General features: G+C 42.9%; 1 protein-coding gene across 9 annotated transcripts in view; it reads left to right on the top strand.

Moving 5' to 3' along the window:
• ptprt (protein tyrosine phosphatase receptor type T) overlaps positions 1 to 17,906 on the top strand; it is a 199,331-nt gene that overhangs the window by 62,773 nt on the left and 118,652 nt on the right. For all 9 annotated transcript variants that reach the window (XM_035524516.1, XM_035524514.1, XM_035524513.1 and 6 more), the window contains exons 3-6: positions 7,712 to 7,983; positions 11,286 to 11,367; positions 11,787 to 11,902; positions 12,716 to 12,890. In XM_035524516.1, the coding sequence (XP_035380409.1) occupies positions 7,712 to 7,983; positions 11,286 to 11,367; positions 11,787 to 11,902; positions 12,716 to 12,890 (645 nt within the window). The remainder of the gene's footprint in view (positions 1 to 7,711; positions 7,984 to 11,285; positions 11,368 to 11,786; positions 11,903 to 12,715; positions 12,891 to 17,906) is intronic.

Raw genomic sequence — 17,906 nt, 5'->3', positions numbered from 1 at the left:
GGATATTCTGAAGGAACCGCCTGATAAAATTAGGCAAAGCTTGCCCTGAGATGTGCTCCCATGTGGAGCAGAGGAAGCTGAAACAGGCAACACTCTGCGTTGCATGTTTCGTCAGGAGAGCCATGACAGTGGGCCACTGCTGGGCCATCGCCGAGTCACCGCTGAGCCATCACTCAAACCATCGCTGGCCATCACTGAGTCACCACTGATCCATCACTGGGTTCATCGCTGGGCTAATGCTGAATCATTGCTGGGCTATCTCTGTGCTATCACTGTGCCATCTCTGTGCTATCGCTGTGCCATCTGTGCTATTGCTGGGCCATCACAGTGCCGTCACAGAGTCATTGTTGCATCATCACTGTGCCATCCTGGGTCATGGCTGTGTTTTTACTGTGTCATTCCGGGCCATTGCTGGGTCATCACTGTGCCATCCCGGGCCATGGCTGTCATCTTTTTGCCATCCCTGCACCATCTCTGTGAACACTTCATAGGAAGTTGACAAAAACAGCATTGTGAAATGATTCAAGTAGTGATGAAGTGTTGTAGTACAAACTCTTTCTGTAGTGCCATAAACCTAATTTTGGGGTTGACATTTATAATAGTAAAACAGTAAATTGTAATGTGACCCCCCCCCCCCCCCTATTTTTAACTTAAGTAGGCTATTACCATTTCAAAAGAATTAAAATTGCTAATCCATGAAAACTGCTTTGGAAGCTTTATTACTTTATGTAATTTGCTCCTGCCCTACTGGCTTCTACTGCCAAAACAGAGACGGACTGATTGGAGACAGCAGCGCACACTTTAGGTTTCTCCCCTGCATGAAAACAGATCCTGTGGTGACTCAGGTGTGTTTGGAGCACTAAAAGCACTAAACTGCACAGTGCTCCCACCCTCCTTGACTGATTTAGGTTCTCTCCCATTCGTCTGGGCACGAGTAATCTGAAGCTATGGTGTCTGCCTAATTTCATCGATGTAATCATGAGGCAAGTTTTTACGGCGTCCTTTCTTTGTTCTTACCAAGTGTTTAAAATGACAAATATAACAAACAAAGCCTGGTAGATGATTAGTCTGCTGCCACCGTAAGGAAGTGCTTCATTATTTTAAACAACATCTGCCTTTCACTGCAATGCAGCTCTGACAGAAAGAGTTATATGAATGAGCTCCACTACTTCTTTTATGTGGCTTATGTGACAAATATTGGAGTTTTTCTGATATGGAGATAAGGCATTGTTTACTATAGAATGCATTTCATGGTGTTCTTACTCCCTTTCTTTCGGTCTGCCTTGGTCACTGTAATTAAGCTAACTATGATCCTCCTGCTTTTGTAACTCACATGTCCATAGAACTCCTTTTCTTTCATATTACTAATAAATAGGCAGCCTTGTTTTATTTAAGAGCATCCTGAACTTGACTGGAATTCCTGACCACTGAGGGTCACCTCCCGATGGATGCAAATCACTGCCTTTTCTTATGGTTAAAAAAAATGACAAAGATTTAGACTGAAACTCTCATTTATGAAATGACAGGAATTTTTCTCTCTTTAATTTTTATCTATTTATTTGTGCTTGTGTGTGGGGCTCAGAAATGTCAGCAGGCCTTGTCTTGGTCTCAAATTGATTTGTTGTCGAAGCTTTTTGGTCTCAGAATGTCATCTGAGTGGCTTTTATTTTGATACCAGTGGGTCTGTATTTATAACCTCTCCTAAAATGCCATGAATGCAAATCTGACAAAAGAAAAAGGCCAAAAGACACATATGTCACTCATTTATACTTTCGGCTGTTTTCTCACTCACATTTAAAATCTTGCTCTAAATTGTTCCAAATTTACCCTAAATTTACCTCAGATAGCCTGAGATAACTCATAAAATTGTTCTCTGTTTCACAAAGTAGCATCCACGCCATTTAAGTTGTTTGTTGCATAAACTACCTCAGGCACAACAAGCAATTTTCCTTTTTTGATCAACTGTTAAATCAACATACAAATTAACCTGACGGCAAGAATCCCAACAAACAATGCCTTCCTCACTACTGAAAGTCTCAGCAAATGACATTATGCCACTGTGAAGTATAATCAATTCCTTTATCAGGAGTCTGCAGACTTTGATGAAGGGCAGACAGAGAGTTGAGAAAGCCTGTGCATGAACCCTGACGTGGAGGTTTCGAGTGAGTCAAAGACATATGTGATGTGGCAAACCCATTATTTTGGTCTGGTGTGTTGTTCACAATGGTAGCTTCATGTTAGCTTTGTGTTGGGTATCTTCCATACAATGGATGTCAAATCCATATCACACATGGAACACTTACAAAGGATCTCAGTTTATCTTTTCAGTGCCCTGAGAGTGAAACACCATATGGGAAATTTTTGTGTGTTTATGTTGCATGTGCATGTTTTGTATGTGTGTGTGTGTGTGTATTTGTGTGTGTGTGTATGTGTGTGTGTGTGTTTGTATACACACATATGTACATACATACATCTCAAGAGAGACAGAGAGAGCAAGAGTGCGAGAGAGTGAGAGAGAGAGGTAAAGTACACAAAGTTTCCAGAGAAACAGGATCTTTTGGATATATACATATACATACATATATGAGCATAGCACTAATTTATACTAACAGTGCTTGTGCTTAATCCCACCAAAGGCTCTTTTTCTTCTACAACTAGGCTTCTTCTGTGTGTGAAAAACTAGCCCAGTATGTTTGTAAATAAGTACAAATTGGGTTAGAGCATGCTACCACCTGGTGTAAAATTAATTAATTGAATCTTATTTTGTAAAAGCTTTCTAATTGGACTTACATTTACATTTGACTGATAAAAGGCCCTTACCAACAGACATTTCCAAAGATAAATCAAGTGAAAGTTCAGGGATGGGAAAAAAGGAAATAATTTACTAAATGCAGATGCTGTTGTTTTTATCTGATTTCCAATTGGGTGATTAGCATCACCACTCCTGGCCGTGACGCTCCGCTCCATAGTAATGACACTTCCATTATTGATTTTCCACTTATCAGATTATTGTCACGTTGCCGGGGGGTGGGGTGGGGGTGGGTGGAAGGTGAGGCCCTGTTGGACCGCACCAGTCTACTCAGGGCTCATGGGAAAAGGTCACTGAGGCGAGAGCTGGCATAATTTAAAAGGATTTTCGGCAAGTCATATCACACTGCTTACGGCTTTTTAAGACTGTCAATCATATCGTATTTACCATGGAAGACAGGACAAAGATGTTTTTGCTTGGATGGGAGGTAAAGTGATATCTGGGAGGTGGGGATGGCAGGTGGGAGGACTGGCAGTCAGGGCAAGGGAAGGCAGTCATCAATATATCGCTACACTGCACATCCAGAATATTGGTTCTGGGCTTGGTGCTCTAGATCACAAATCTCTTTAATGCACTTCCTTTCTGCATGTAGTATATGGAATCTTTGAATTAAAGATTCTGTTCTTTTTAGCCCAAATACATGAAATTAATTATGATATATTCAACAGCCCCTCTGTATCACATACTCCTGTCTTGGCTGTATTCAGACACAGTATTGCCAAAGCACAATCATCATCAAGAAATAATTGAATATTCATATTGAAATTACAAACAGAAGTTAGTGATAAGAATTACAGCCTCCTCCTCTTGCCATATATTGCTCTCTCATATGTAATCGAGGTGAAGTGGGCAGGTACTTGGCATGCTTAGCTATGTGAAATGGGACGAAGCCCAGATCTGCCTGCCTCCAGGGACCCCTCTGAAGTGTGTGTGTTTGTGTGTGGGGGCCCATGTAATCGTGGCCCATCTGCAGTGCGCCCCCGGCGGTGGGAGATGGGCCGTCCCTTGCACGTCCCTCGCAGGAGGAGTCTGGCCAACATGCCTGTGTGTGACCACTCTGACCGGAGCTTCTCTCTCCTGGCCGGCAATCCTGTCCCTCACCCCATTAGCCTTCCGGAAGACACTACAGATCACTGCCTTTGGGATGGCTTTATGGTAAATGGGTGTGTTATGGCCCCTACCGGGTGTAGAGGGGAGGGAAGCAGGGGGGAATGAGACAGTGAAGAGAGAGGCGATGAGAAATACTTTGACTTTATCAGGCAGAGTAGTATAGGGTCCAAAGTACAGGAACCTGCCATAATTGCATATTCAAGTGACAACTAGCTGAGCCTTCACTATATGTCATGTGGAGGATTGCATTATGATGGTGGGAATGGAATATTCAGTACAAAACTGCTCCCTGTGGAACCTCATCAGGTGTAATGGTATCCCCACCAAGGCCTCTCAATAGTCTCCGAGCCCATATGGGAATAGCTTCTTGAGAAAAAAAAAATTACTCTGTGATTGGTGCGACATGTCTAAAGCTGTTTTTGTGCTGTGTGACAATAAATTGGCAAATTAAGGTCACTTCATAGCCAACCTAAACCAAAGTCACAGATCGTCCTCTTCTATTATGGCCGTGATGATGGCTGTCAGACAAGCATCCCTCATGCAGTACCTTTGAACATGGCAGACTCCTATTTACCATCTGTCGCTTCACAGTGCAGTAAAAATAAACAGCAGTAGATGGCTTTAGGAGCCAGCACTCCATTTCGTGGGCTGGGGACTGGTTGGTGGTCGATGACCTCAGTATTAACTTGTTTGCGCTGCAAAAGCAATACAGCAAGACTCTTCAGGACCCCATTTAGTTGTCCGCACACTGCCTGATGGATAAGAGAGTTAGTGCCATATTACTATTGATTTTGCTGATTGCCTGAGAGCTACACTTACCTTGAAAAAGAGAAAAAAAAAAAAATTTTTTTCACTTGGAAAAAAAGCTATCCTAAAAGCAATCTCTGGGATAAAAATTTATTTCTATGGAAATATGGGCACTTTACAATAAACATAGAACACTCAATGTTCTGATTGTAAATGATTCTAAAATAGCAAGGTCTTGGACATGCCAGGGTGCCCATGTCTTTTATGGGTTTTTTTTCTGTTGTTGCCAATTGCTGGCTGTTGCCAAATTGCAAAAAAAAAAAAAAAAAAAACCAAAAAAAACCCCAAAACAAAACAAAAAAACCCAAGGCAAATGGGTAAATGAGAGTTTTGCAGACACATGGGTAGTTGCCCAGAAAGTAAATGAAATCAGGTACCATTGCTGTTACTGGTGAAAGGTTGCATTTTTCAGTCGATCTCCTGAGGTGAAATTCTGGTAAATTAGTATTTAATTACCTTGTTTATACATTGATTCTGATGTAAACACCATTTTACTTTCATAGCTCCCAGAATCCACAGAGCTTTTCTAATCATATTCCTATTTTCACAGTTGTCAAGACATTGTAGAAAGTGCATATTTATTTGTGTTTAAAATTTTCTTTAGTCTGCCCCATATAAGCAGTATCGAACTGTTTTATGGTTGGTGTGTAATAGCCAGGTTCACAATTGCATGGGCAGAGTTATGTGTGAAAGGGACTACTCTAAGTAGAGGCCTGTGACTAAAAATGTCCTTATTGAACAGACACAGGCTGTGTGTTCTTAAGGCTGCTAGAGCTTTCTATCAACCTAAATTGCCCCTCTGTCATGGACTTCAATGTGTGTACACTGGCTGTCGTCAAAGGTGAAGCAGCTGACACATGTGGGCATCTGTCGCAAATACCAGACATAAAAAGCTGCAGGCCAGCAAGGGAGATGAATAAGAAACGCAATCAAGACTCTTTCCTGCACCTGTTTAGGGTGCTTAACCCAGATTAAATTAGCGTGTGGGACTGATCGGCCTCACTCTGTGGCTCAAGGCTGGCCTTGATTGAGAGATGCTTTGTGTATTGTTGTGTCTTCAAAAATATGCGTGGTAGGATAATAGTGCCATGTCTTTCTCAGCCCTCCGATGAATCATCAGAAGTAATTTATCACTGTGGTGTTAAAGGGTGTCATGCCAAAAGCGGGGCGGTAGGGGTGGGAGGTAGGTGGTGCCTGAATGTGACACAGGACCAATCTGTTGTAGCCAATTTCTTTGTGGAACTGTTCCCTCTCACCTCACAGGTCCAGGAGCTGTTTTCTGGTTAAAACTTTTAACTACCCTAATCCATTTCCTTCCACCAAAGATGGAAATAATGATAAGGGCAGTGAAAGTTTACTAAAAAACTGAATTAATCAAATAAATGAATCAATTACATTAATTAATGGACACTGACTGCATGCTAATTATTTCAGGCTAGTTGAGCTGGATTCAGTCTGTGTGTGACCCAGCATACGTGAATATTAGGGTGCCTGTGTGAAATGGAAATCTATCCCAAACCAATTATGTAAAAATCCCACTTGCCAATAAATCATTAAATGGCTGAAGTCTCCCACTCAGTTAAAGATATCCTAACAAAGTAATGTTTTATTAACTTAAGGAGTTAGGGATTTAATCTAACAGACATGCACAGTTTAGTGAGACAGTTCATAATGATTAAATATCTCAAATAATTAAAATGGTAGCTTGTGAGCTAAAGGCAGGTAACTCCTGCTATTACAAATGCAAGAGCCAAATTTTTGACAAAATTTATGATTTAGGCAATAATAGAATAATTCAAACTTAACAAACAAAAATTTATTAGAAGAGTTTAATAGTTAGAGATATCTAGCCCCTTGAATAAGGCAATCTGCTCACAGGATCAAAACCAATTTGGTGATCTGTAAACTTTAAAAACCTGTGTCCCCAGTATATCACCACATTGTTCAACATAAAGCATGCTATAAAACAAGACCAAATGTGTCAGGGAAAATATGTGCACATTAAATAATACAACGGCTAATTAAATAATACAACACCATATGAAAGGAGGAGTTATGAAGTGTTTATTAAACTGAAGATGGTAACAGTAGTTGTAAATAGTCTTTGGTGTCATTGAACATTTAATTCAAAGATCACTCACTCCTCATTCATACTACCCCCTACCCCCTTATAGCCTACAGTCTCAGTCATCACAGGAAGAACTGCAAAACTGATCTAAGACCACTAGAAAAGACAAAGACAGGATAAAGACAGCAGGAGTCAAACATCCTCTGTTAAAGTTGAGAACCACAACCACTACTGCTAATATTTCAATGACTGACTTGCAGTATGTGTAATTACTGCCATTTATCACAAATTGGCACCTTTGAGCCACCAGTAATTACCAGCCTTAATCATCTAATTGCTACACATTTAAGAAATTGAATTATTGTCACCATATGTAAGGAGAAATGTTAATTTTTTCCCTTTTTTATTTTAGATTCTTTTTGCTTCTATCTTTCTCCCTATCCTCTCTCTCACTGTATCTTTCTGCTGTGCTGCTATATCGTTTCCCATAATAGCATGGCCAGCGTTCTTTCATAGCCATAAAATGGCATATTGTCTCATAAAATTTGAATAAAATGGATGTAAAACTGTCTCCAGAAATTGTTTCATGCTGTTTGTAATCGTTCAGCTCACATTTGTTCTCATAGCAGGCAGTTATGCTACAGGTCCTATTCCTTTATAACCTACTAGATCTCCCAGTCTTACCTGTCACAATGGGAATGTTCTATTCTATTCTATTTGTTGCTGCTCACCATATCTTTTATAATTCACCATATAATTTAAGAAATTCAGTTATCTTGTTTATTAACCCAGTCTCACCTCAGAGTAAACTCAACTGTACATGATATTCAGCATTCTGATCACTCACACTGTATGTTCGTGTGTGTGTGTGTGTGTGTGTGTGTGTGTGTGTGTGTGTGTGTGCGTGTTCTCTTCAGGTTCCTTCATGATGGTGAACTCGTCTGGCCGTGCTTCAGGCCAGAAGGCCCACCTCCTCCTACCGACGCTCAAAGAAAATGACACGCACTGTATTGACTTCCATTACTCCCTATCCAGCCGTGATGGCCGCAGCCCTGGAGCTCTCAATGTCTACATCAAGGTGGATGGCGGCCCTCAGGGAAACCCCATCTGGAATGCCACGGCCCCGGTCACTGAGGGCTGGGCCAAGGCCGAGCTGGCCATCAGCACTTTCTGGCCCAACTCCTACCAGGTGAGACCTCCTGCGTGAGAACTATCAGAGGACTGCATTCAGCCAATTCTGGGTTTATTTGAGGGATTTGGGGATTTCTTTTGTATGCGGTTTATAGTCCAGAACTTGCAAGCAGGACTAGTCTCACCCAGCTGTATAAAGGCTGAACCCAGATCAGAAGGGTGACTAAGAAGTTAAATCTAGTCAAACCTCAGGCTGTAGGTAGCAAAGCAGCAATTCACACTGTCAGATATCTTGAGCAAGCATGGGCAAAAATAGGATGGTTCAAGAGGAGTAGATAGGCTTAGTGATTAGCATAAGACAATGTTTATGAGTGCACTCATGGATGGCCACACAACATACTGCACAGATTGGCTTTCCCAAGTCCCCCACACACCTGAATCAACTCATAAAGGGCCACTTGGAAGTTGAATGTGGTGTTTTAGAGGAAAACACAGAGTCTGCAGTGCTCTGATTTCTCATGTGTGGATGGAAAAAGAAATCTTGCTTCATTGGGCTTGAACGGACTATTTTGAAGAACATGCTTTCATCTTTCATGAACAATGCTATTAACTTGGACACATTAAGCTGATATAACTTGGTGGTCCAATCATGTGATGAATTTGTACATATTTCAACATAATTTTGTTCCTTTAATTTTAGACTTGACATACAGGATGAGAACAATGCGTTCAAAAATGCTTTTGACAGCCAAATGGTCACTGCACATGATTTAAACTTAGATAATGTTATTTTTTTATTAGTTGTAATAAAATGTATTAAATTAAAATAAAATGTATTAAAATGTAACAACTCAGGCATAAGTAAGAAAGTCAAGCATAAGTAAGAAATCTCAAGTGCTTTATTTTCACTCCCTTATAAACACTGAGAGCAGTAGATGTATATTACTAATTTGGTTTGTATCTGTTCTCTTTGAATATATGCTGCAGTTGTATATGCAATGAAGCATTTATCGATAAGGTCCTCAAAGACTCCATGGCATGCTGGGACTGTAGATCTCAATCCCTGCTGGAAACCTCAGCCGAGTTGTGCAGGGCAGCCCGGGAGCCCTGTGCTAAGGGGCTGGAGCAATGCTCATAGCAGTTTGCGGCTACCAAACACTCCATTTTATACTCTAAGAGTACATAAGTGCAGAGAGTGAAAAACATCTAATTAGTTCCCTTTCACATGTCCAAGCAAGTTTGAATGGGACTGTGTACCAGCCTCACTTACCTTTGTATGGTGGCTGAGCAGACAGTGTCAGAGAAGGGCTGCAGACACCCTGCAATTAACACGTGCAATTCCTAATGCACCTTAATTGTTCCCACAAATGGACATGGATAATTCGCTTTCAGGCATTAATCCCTCCATATCTCATATCATCTCTCTCTTTCTCCCACTCTGTCAATAGATTTGACAACCCTCAAAAGATTAGCCATGTAATTCAATTAGTTAATGAGAAGGGTAAATATTTAGCCACTATTGTGCATATTGGACATGTCTGTCTGTTTGGACAGCAGGTTCTAAAACTTGTGCATGTGTCTGTGTGTTTGTGTGTGTGTGTGTGTGTGTGCGCGCGCACATGCAATTGCATTTTTATCTCCCACATATATATAATGAGAAAGTGAGATTCAAAATTAAAAAATTTACAGGAATTTCAGCTATGCAAGCAAAGTGCTTCATATATATTTATATATGAATAAGTAAATATATATATATATATATATCTGCATTTCTATCTGAAGATAAAAACTTAATGAACTGACTGTTGAATATTGGATTTTAATAGCAACTGGAGAATGCGCTCTCTGGGATCATAAACTAAACAGAATAAAGATGCATGCTGTGGATTTGATTGCAGCATTGCATGTCACACAACAGATTACTGGCCAATTTTGCCAAATTAATCTATGGTTTATTTTCCTTATTTCCTATCAAGGTGAGGGTTGAATTGCAGGGTGCCATTTTAAGTGCCTCCATATTTGACAAGGGTATCGTCATTGTTATCATGATATGAACTTCATCCCGTCAGTTCCATCCACCTTTGGTTGGTTTCAAGGGGAACAACTCTGCAGCACTGGGGGTCATGTCAGAATGCGTTTACATCAGAACACGTGAATGTTTGATCCGCTTCAAGCAAGTACAATAATTAGGTTCACTACTACATCTGTAGTTTCCTCAAGCAGACCTAGCATGATGGAAAATGGGACCCTAGATAGCAAAATGATGGCAAATGGCTCAGGGTGTGGGACACACAGCGGTCACACCATAGGAATGGCGCCAGTTTAGGTTGAGTGGACAGTGTCAGGTAGATTGGGCAGTCTCCCCCTAGCCTGGCACCATTTGGCCAATCTTCTCTGCAGCTCAACGCCATACATGATGGCCATGGGATGCGAAAATAAGCAATTAGCACTTGATAACGCTGAATGGAGTTGTAGATTTAATCTCCTTCCCACTCCTAATGACTGATCAGTGGGAGAAGTGGGCCCTAGGGGGAAGCCAGAGACTCAATTCGGAGCCACGGCCAGGATCTGGCTCTCCCACCTCAGTCCATGCCAGCTCAGAGAGAGCGGAGCAATCGCTGGACCACACGCGTCTTCACCACATGGCACAGGCAGGATGGTGAGCTGTTTCTGCCAAACCCATATGCTGGGAGCAAGAGGGAAAAAATGGCATTGTATGTGTTCATGATATTCGGTTTAAACTTGGTTTAAAATATTGTCAGCAATAAAGGCAGTGATAAAAAGTGAACTAACAGTGGATGGATGCCTGTCTGTTCGGCTGCATTCAAATCGACAGTGTTTTGTTGACTGGTCCAGAGATAATGAGCCCACTTTGGGCAGTGTTTGGACAGAGTTTCTTTAACCTTGGCGAGTTTATGGAGTGTTCTTGGTTCTAATCCTGAAGTTTCTTCCAGAATCCTGTTTGAAACTGCCGCTTTCTCAATTTGTTTTCATTCATGAGTAGTCCAAGGTCATCCTACCCCAGGCATCTCCACTCTAATGTAAATTCAGGGTCATCTCACCGATAGTTGCAAGTGGGCAGATGTATGTATATTGCTGCTCACTGTTTCAGTGGTGCTATGGAATATCGTCCTTCCAGGTTTGGTATGTCTGATCTAATACCATACAGTGAGTTTCATTTTAATGAAAAATACCCATGTTCTCGCTGTCAGATTGCACTTGCTTTGCAAAGCCCACAGGGACCTAGCATTGCCGAGCTGCCACCTTAAGATGTGCTGCTCTGCTGCATTTGTGTTATGTTTCAAAATAAAAGTCTCTCTTTTCCACATCTTATTGCTGCTCTCTTTTGTGCACCTCTAGGTCATATTTGAGGCAGTGTCCATGCAAGGGCATCCTGGATTTATTTCTGTGGATGAGGTCCACGTTCTGGCTCACCCCTGCCGTAAGTGCACACACATACACACACACACACACACACACACACACACACACACAAACACACAGTGTCTCTAACACTCCTGGCTACACTGCAGGTGCTCAATCTTTTTCCTGTTCTAAAAAACACTCCTCCAATTAAATGGACAAAGCAAGGTTGAGTGTGTGCGTGTGTGCGTTTTTAAAAGAGAGAGTTCCTCATCATTGTCATTGCTTGACTTGGGCCTGGCAAGTATATACTATATACATACACAATGTTACATTTAGCCACATTTAAAAAATGTTTCAGAAAATTTACAAATGACTTTGTGATGCACATTATATAATGATGCACTACTGAAATCTACATGATGTCCAACTTTGATCCTTAAGTGCACTGCAGGAAGTGCGAATGGGAGTTTGGAAATTTGTGTTCTGTGCTGACAGGGAAGACGCCCCATTTCCTTCGACTGCAGAACGTTGAGGTGAATGTGGGGCAAAATGCCACCTTCCAATGCATTGCAGGGGGCAAGTGGTCACAAGAGGACAAACTATGGCTTCAGGTGAGTAACACACACACACACACACACACACACACACACACACACACACACACACACACACACACACAGTAGATCTGTTCTAGGACATTTTGATAGACAAATGAATTAGAAAGCCTAATATTCTCCATGCTTGATTGCTCATGGCTGATATGATTACTTAGGCTGCAAACTGGGTGGGTGGGTGTGGATGTGTGTGTGTGCGCGTCAGAGGGGTGGGATAGGTGTGGGTATGCTCCTGACTCACTCTATTTGCATTGAAAATTTTGGCCCCACAGCTCAATGATAAAGTACTTGCTGAAATCAAATTACCACAATTACCAAGTCACTTTGTGATTTCTTATTCAGATGGTGTGTGTTTGTGTGTGTGTTTGTGTGTGTAAGAGAGAGATAGTGAAAAAGCTGTAAAGCATTGGATGAAATTACATTTTTCTTTTACAGAAGCCATAAGTTTTCTTTTATCTCATCAGTGAAGCAGTGATAAAGTGTGTGTGTGTGTGTGTGTGTGTGTGTGTGTGAGTGAGTGTGTGAAGTCTTTGTGTAATCTAATGAGTGTGTTTGGAGTACTATGATGTAACTGTTGCATTTCTGTCTTGCAAAAACCATGAAATCAAAATTTATCTTACCATAGCATTTTAAATGTATGTGTATGTGCATGTGTGTGGAGAGATATCATAGCAACCTCTTTTCCTGTCTTCCTCTTAACTAAACACCTACACAAAAGTAACACTACGGTAATGCTGAGCAGAGACTGTGTTTCGTTTGGGCAGATTGTTGCTGATTCGTTGCGTGTTTCTGTGTATGTCGCTCCTGTAGCAGTGGAATGGAAAGGACACCTCCCTGATGGTGACTCGCTCGGTGAACCAGCGGCGATTCTCCGCCACCGTACGTGTGGCCGACACCTCTCAGCGCGGCACAAGCCGCTATCGCTGCGTCATCCGCTCTGACGGCGGTTCAGGAGTCTCCAATTACGCCGAGCTTAGTGTGAAAGGTACACCGCTTATGCCAGCCATAAACACACATGCGATTCCAGCTGTGGTATGTCAGCACTACAGAGCACATGCAAACACAGACACCGGCACTTACGCACACTCATAGATGCAAGTGAGCCCACGACTAAAACCAATACAATAGTAATTGCACCAAACTGCCACCAGCAGGATTCCTTCAGAATCATTACCCCACAACACACACCATTGCATTATTTCAGCTAGCATCGCTAACAACTCCCGCTTGGCTTTCTCCTGCTACTCTCTTCCTCTTTGTATTTCTCTCCATCTTTGCGAACCCCATCCTGCAGTCCTCCTGTTTCAGATGAATCAGGAAGCAGAGTGATCACGTTTAAAGAGAGAAGGGACTGAGAAAGACCGGAAAAGACCTCTCCTCTCCCTGCTAGAGGGTAGTTGCTCGTGTCTCGTGCACCTGACTGGAGCGAAATGCTAACCGCTGTTTGGCTTTGCCCATGCCGAATGAAAAGAACAAACAGCAGAGCAAGGGAAATAAACTAGAGGTGAACTAACAGTAATTGAAATCATTATTACAGAAGATAGAGGATGCAGGAAGGCTTTTGGTTTGTGTTGGGTGTGGATTCCAACCTGCCATGGTGTGAAGAGAGGTGGGGAGAAGCCTGGGTAACCTTGAACTGTCCTGCACCTGTCCTGGTACTGGCTGTGGTCCTGACTCAGAGCGGCAATACCTGACAAGATCCGCCATGGCCATGTGAACAGTGTGTGGGGCAGCCGCAGAGGGACGCAGCTGGCAGAGGAAACAGACTGAATGAAGGCCACTCTACAATGTCACAACAGCACGTTGGCCCTGTAGCGAAAATTCAATTTCAATTTGGAGGCCATTTAAATAGGACTATGTGGAATAAAGTAACGTACTAGGGTAGCACAGTTGTTTGAGTCACAGAATCAACCTTAATGTTTTGGTCTATTGTCATGTTTGCATAGTGGTTTGAAATCAGCACCATTGTAGTGTTAAGTACTGTTAAGTAGTGACGGGCGGCTTGTGCATGTCTAAAGCTAAAAGAGCTGTTCAGCAGTTGCATTTACAGAGTGACACACTTGCTGTTTACTTTAATGCTATCACCAGCAATCATTGCCATCTGGTTTTTCCCAGAATACTTTTGGGGACAGGGGAGAGGCTTGAGGGGTGCAATGCATGAGGCCAGGGGAGAGTCAGGACTTGAAGCATCTCAGATGTTCAAAGGCTCCAAAGCGCCAGAGCATGCGGGGCATCTGGGGATTTCTGCAGTGCCTGTGCATGTCTGTTCACGTGTGATTTGGAAGTCAGAGGAAGTATGGTGTATAACAGCAGCACACCAGCATACGAACAGAGGCCCACACCATCCGAGACAGGCAGCACTAAAGGCCACAGTACAGTTGAAATTCTAAGCCAAATACAGTTTCAGTTCCACTGGCAGTGCCGGTGTTTGAACTGCAGATTCGGTTATAGGTTTAGACTGTCACGTATATTAACATCTGTCAAGCTTTCCAAAACCCAGGAAGGCTTATGCATATGCCTCATGGATTCTTAATGGTTTAGGCCCAATTTAGAAGTGCACGGTGGGTGGGCTGTGTGTGGACGCGATTGGTAGCCTGGCGGAAGCGCAACGCCCTGCGGCATGCTGGATGTGGACACCCGCCGGCTGTTACAGGTGCCATGCCGTAATCGAGTGAGGGGGTGTGAAACACCAGGCAGGTGCTAAATTACAGCCCTCTGTAGCTGTTTCCATGATAGGGAGAGTGGGGGGTGGGGTTTTAGAATCACGAGTGAATTCTCCAGGGAGCCAGAGATGTACGTCCTGCGTAGCGCTTTTTCAAACCCCCATAAAGGCATCCAGACAGCGGATATATGGGTGTGTTTGGTGGGGTTGGGGGTGAAGAAAAGTGTGCGAATTACACGTAGTGGGAGAGATTAAAACTAGTTTTATAAATGGGGTGCTCACTGCAGGGTAGAGGGGGCCATTAATAATTTCTGTCTTATAGGGGGAGAGAGAGAGGGAGCACAGTGGTGATTTTTCTCCTTCTCTTTTCTGTGCTTGCCTACCCCGACATGACACCCTGTCGTCTCTCATGCGTGTGGCGTTCTCTCTCCTCACGTCTTTGACCTCTCCTCTGTCACCTGCCAGTTTGTCTTTGGTCCAGGCCTCTATCTTCCCCACGAGCTTTTCTGCCTCTTTTCAGCTATCTCACTTCTCTCTGCACTCCTCTCTTCATCTCCACATTCTGCTCTTTACTGTCACACCTCTCCTATGTCTCATATTTAATGCATGCTAATTTGCACTCAAGCGGTACTTGTCCTGACAGGCCCATGTCTCCTCAAAATTTCACTTTGCGTACAAAAAAAAGCCCTGAGCCTGTTCCTGTGTCATTTATCCAAATTTGCATCGGATCATTTCCAAAAAAATAAATAAATAGAGAGATGAGCCAGAAGCCAGTCAGATGTAGCCAAGGAGACGGGAGAGTGTCTGAAGTTCCTTTCGGAGAAGTTTCCAGGGAAATTTGTTATGAAAATCTTTATTGAAGGTTGTTAGCTTCCTCGTTCAGTTTTGAGTAAAAAAAAAACTAAACAAAAAAAGCACACATACCCATGCTTGTCTGACTTGTCTAGTGCATTCAGGCTTCTTTCTTGTGCTGCCACACATGGCTTCCCAAGGTTTCCTTAAGGTCTCAGTAACTGCTAAGAATGGCAAGCTTGTTATTGAGTGCTGCAACAACAGAAACCTCCAAATAACAACACACCAACCCAAACAAATGTAATCGATCCATGTGCCCTTCTGTCTTAGTGAACACTGTGCAAATACTGATTGACGTGGTGAAGGAGATATGCTGTTGTTGTTGTTCTTGCTCCTAACTGGGACCTTTTGACCATTGAGGCCAGATTATGTGCATATCCAGTAGAGTGCTAACCACAGTCCTTCTGAGTCTGACTGGGTCTATTGCTTTACAATGTCTGGGTAGACCAGTTTAGCCTGTGGGGATTATGAAATCATGTTGATTTGACCTTTGATTGAGCTATTTCTTCAGGGACATCTATATATGGCCTCAATGTTGTTGAGTCCTCAAATTTTTGCAAGTATCTTCGAATCCGTTCCATCAGGGGGCTGTTTGGGTTTAGAGCATGGAAGGTGCCTAGTTACTACACAGCTGTGCCTCTCCCTACAACGTGTGCTGGAACTCCTCTGCAACTGACGAGACAGGAACCCCTAGGCTTTCTCATACTGCTCATCCAGATTCCCACCGCCCATCCTCAGCTGAAAAATGGCTGGGTGTGTGATGTGTGTATGTGTGTGTGAGATTTGTGTAAGGTGTATGTGTGTGTGATGTGTGTGTGATGTGTGTGATTCCAAGCCTCCAGTCCGTCTCATTGCCATGCTTCTGGTCAGTTCCTGAGCCTTCATGTGAAACTGAATTAAAGAGAATAATTTAGTACAGATGTTATTAATGCATTCAGGTATCAGAAGAGTGCCCACACATGAAACAAAGGCAAGGCCACTGAGAGATGCATGTTGTGACAGATTTGTACCAAATTTTCAGGTGTTATCTGGACACGTTATCCAATATTGACTCTGTATGGTTGACAAGACCTTAAAACACTGTATGCTAATTTGCTCTACACCCCAGAAGGTATCATAGATACTCCAGTCTTGATACTCCTGATATGAGTCTTTTTGCTTATTTTCACAGAATAAATAATATCAGTTGATATCACTTGATAACAGCAGAAGCAAATGTTCCAGTCTGTCTTACAGCCCCGCCCAGCTAGATATTTGCAACAGTTGCAGAGAGAGAGAGAGAGACTGATAGAGGAAAAAAAGAAGGGCAGACTAATGTCATCTATACATAGGTTGAGAAGAGCTGGAGCATTAGGGTGGATTTTGTGGCATTGTATGTGTGTGTGTATAAATATGTTTGTTTGTGTGTGTGTGTGTGTGTGTGTGTGTGTGTGGATTCCCCTGCAACCAGAGTGGAGATGGATTACAGAGAAGTAATACTGCAGCCAAGATAAGCAACAGCTAAGGAGTTAGCACTTCAAACAGCTCCTACTTCTTTATTTCTGTGTGTGTGTGTGTGTGTGTGTGTGTGTGTGTGTGTGCATGAGCAAGTATACTGGTGAGAGAGCCCATCAAAAAAAAAGTATTTATTTCTTACTTTTTACCCTTTGGCAGCAAGGCCTCTATATTACCAGTACTTAAAACCAAGTCATATGTGTACTGATTTTTTTTTAGCTATCAAACCAGTATCTATATTTCACCAACATATAGAAGTATGATGTGAGTGCAAATGTGTGTGTGTGCATGTATGTGTGCATTTGTGTCTAGGCATGTGCTCAGAGGAGCAAGAGGAGCCAGACATTAATGTACAGGTGCCCCCTGCATGGCCTCTGTGAACAGTGGGACTAGCGGGACTTCACTGTGGGAGTAGCGGGACTGCTTCCTCCCACTTTCCCTCGCCTCCTCCCAAGAGCTTTGTTTTCCTTTTGCCGAAGCCTGAGTTTGAGCCTGCCTCATTGCACAGGACTTCTGAAGTGTCTCCACTCTGTTCCCTGTGTTCTTTCTGTACCACTCTTTCACTTGTTTCTCCTCTTTACTCCATCCTTTTTCAGAGTGTGATGTGCTTTTTGGGAACAAGAAGCTGATGCGCATGTCCCTAAAAACACACCGAATATATTACTTCCTGGAGGCGGGGAGTGAAAGAGGCAGAATGTAAAGGAAGGAGAGATTCACTCATCCCCCCTACACATCTCCCTGATCTCAGCATGGCTTACCTGATACGCTCTGTGATCAGACAAAGGTCAAGGTTATTATCTGTCTTTCTCCGTGCCAAGATTGTCAGTGAGCTCCCATGAGTCCTCACAGGGTTCCATTTCCTTGATGGAACACTTGAGAGGGGTGAGGTGCCCTCAGCCACCCGCTCCTCCCAGAGCTGGTGGTGTCTTGGTTTGGGTTGCTGTAGAAGTTCATCTGCAGGAATGCAGCGAGCCAGTGTTCCGTGTGCTTCTG

This window comes from Electrophorus electricus, chromosome 3, assembly GCF_013358815.1.
Source record: "Electrophorus electricus isolate fEleEle1 chromosome 3, fEleEle1.pri, whole genome shotgun sequence".
Taxonomy (NCBI): Eukaryota; Metazoa; Chordata; class Actinopteri; order Gymnotiformes; family Gymnotidae; genus Electrophorus; species Electrophorus electricus.
Note: the sequence above shows the minus strand (reverse complement) of the source record. Positions and strands in the feature narration are given on the sequence as shown.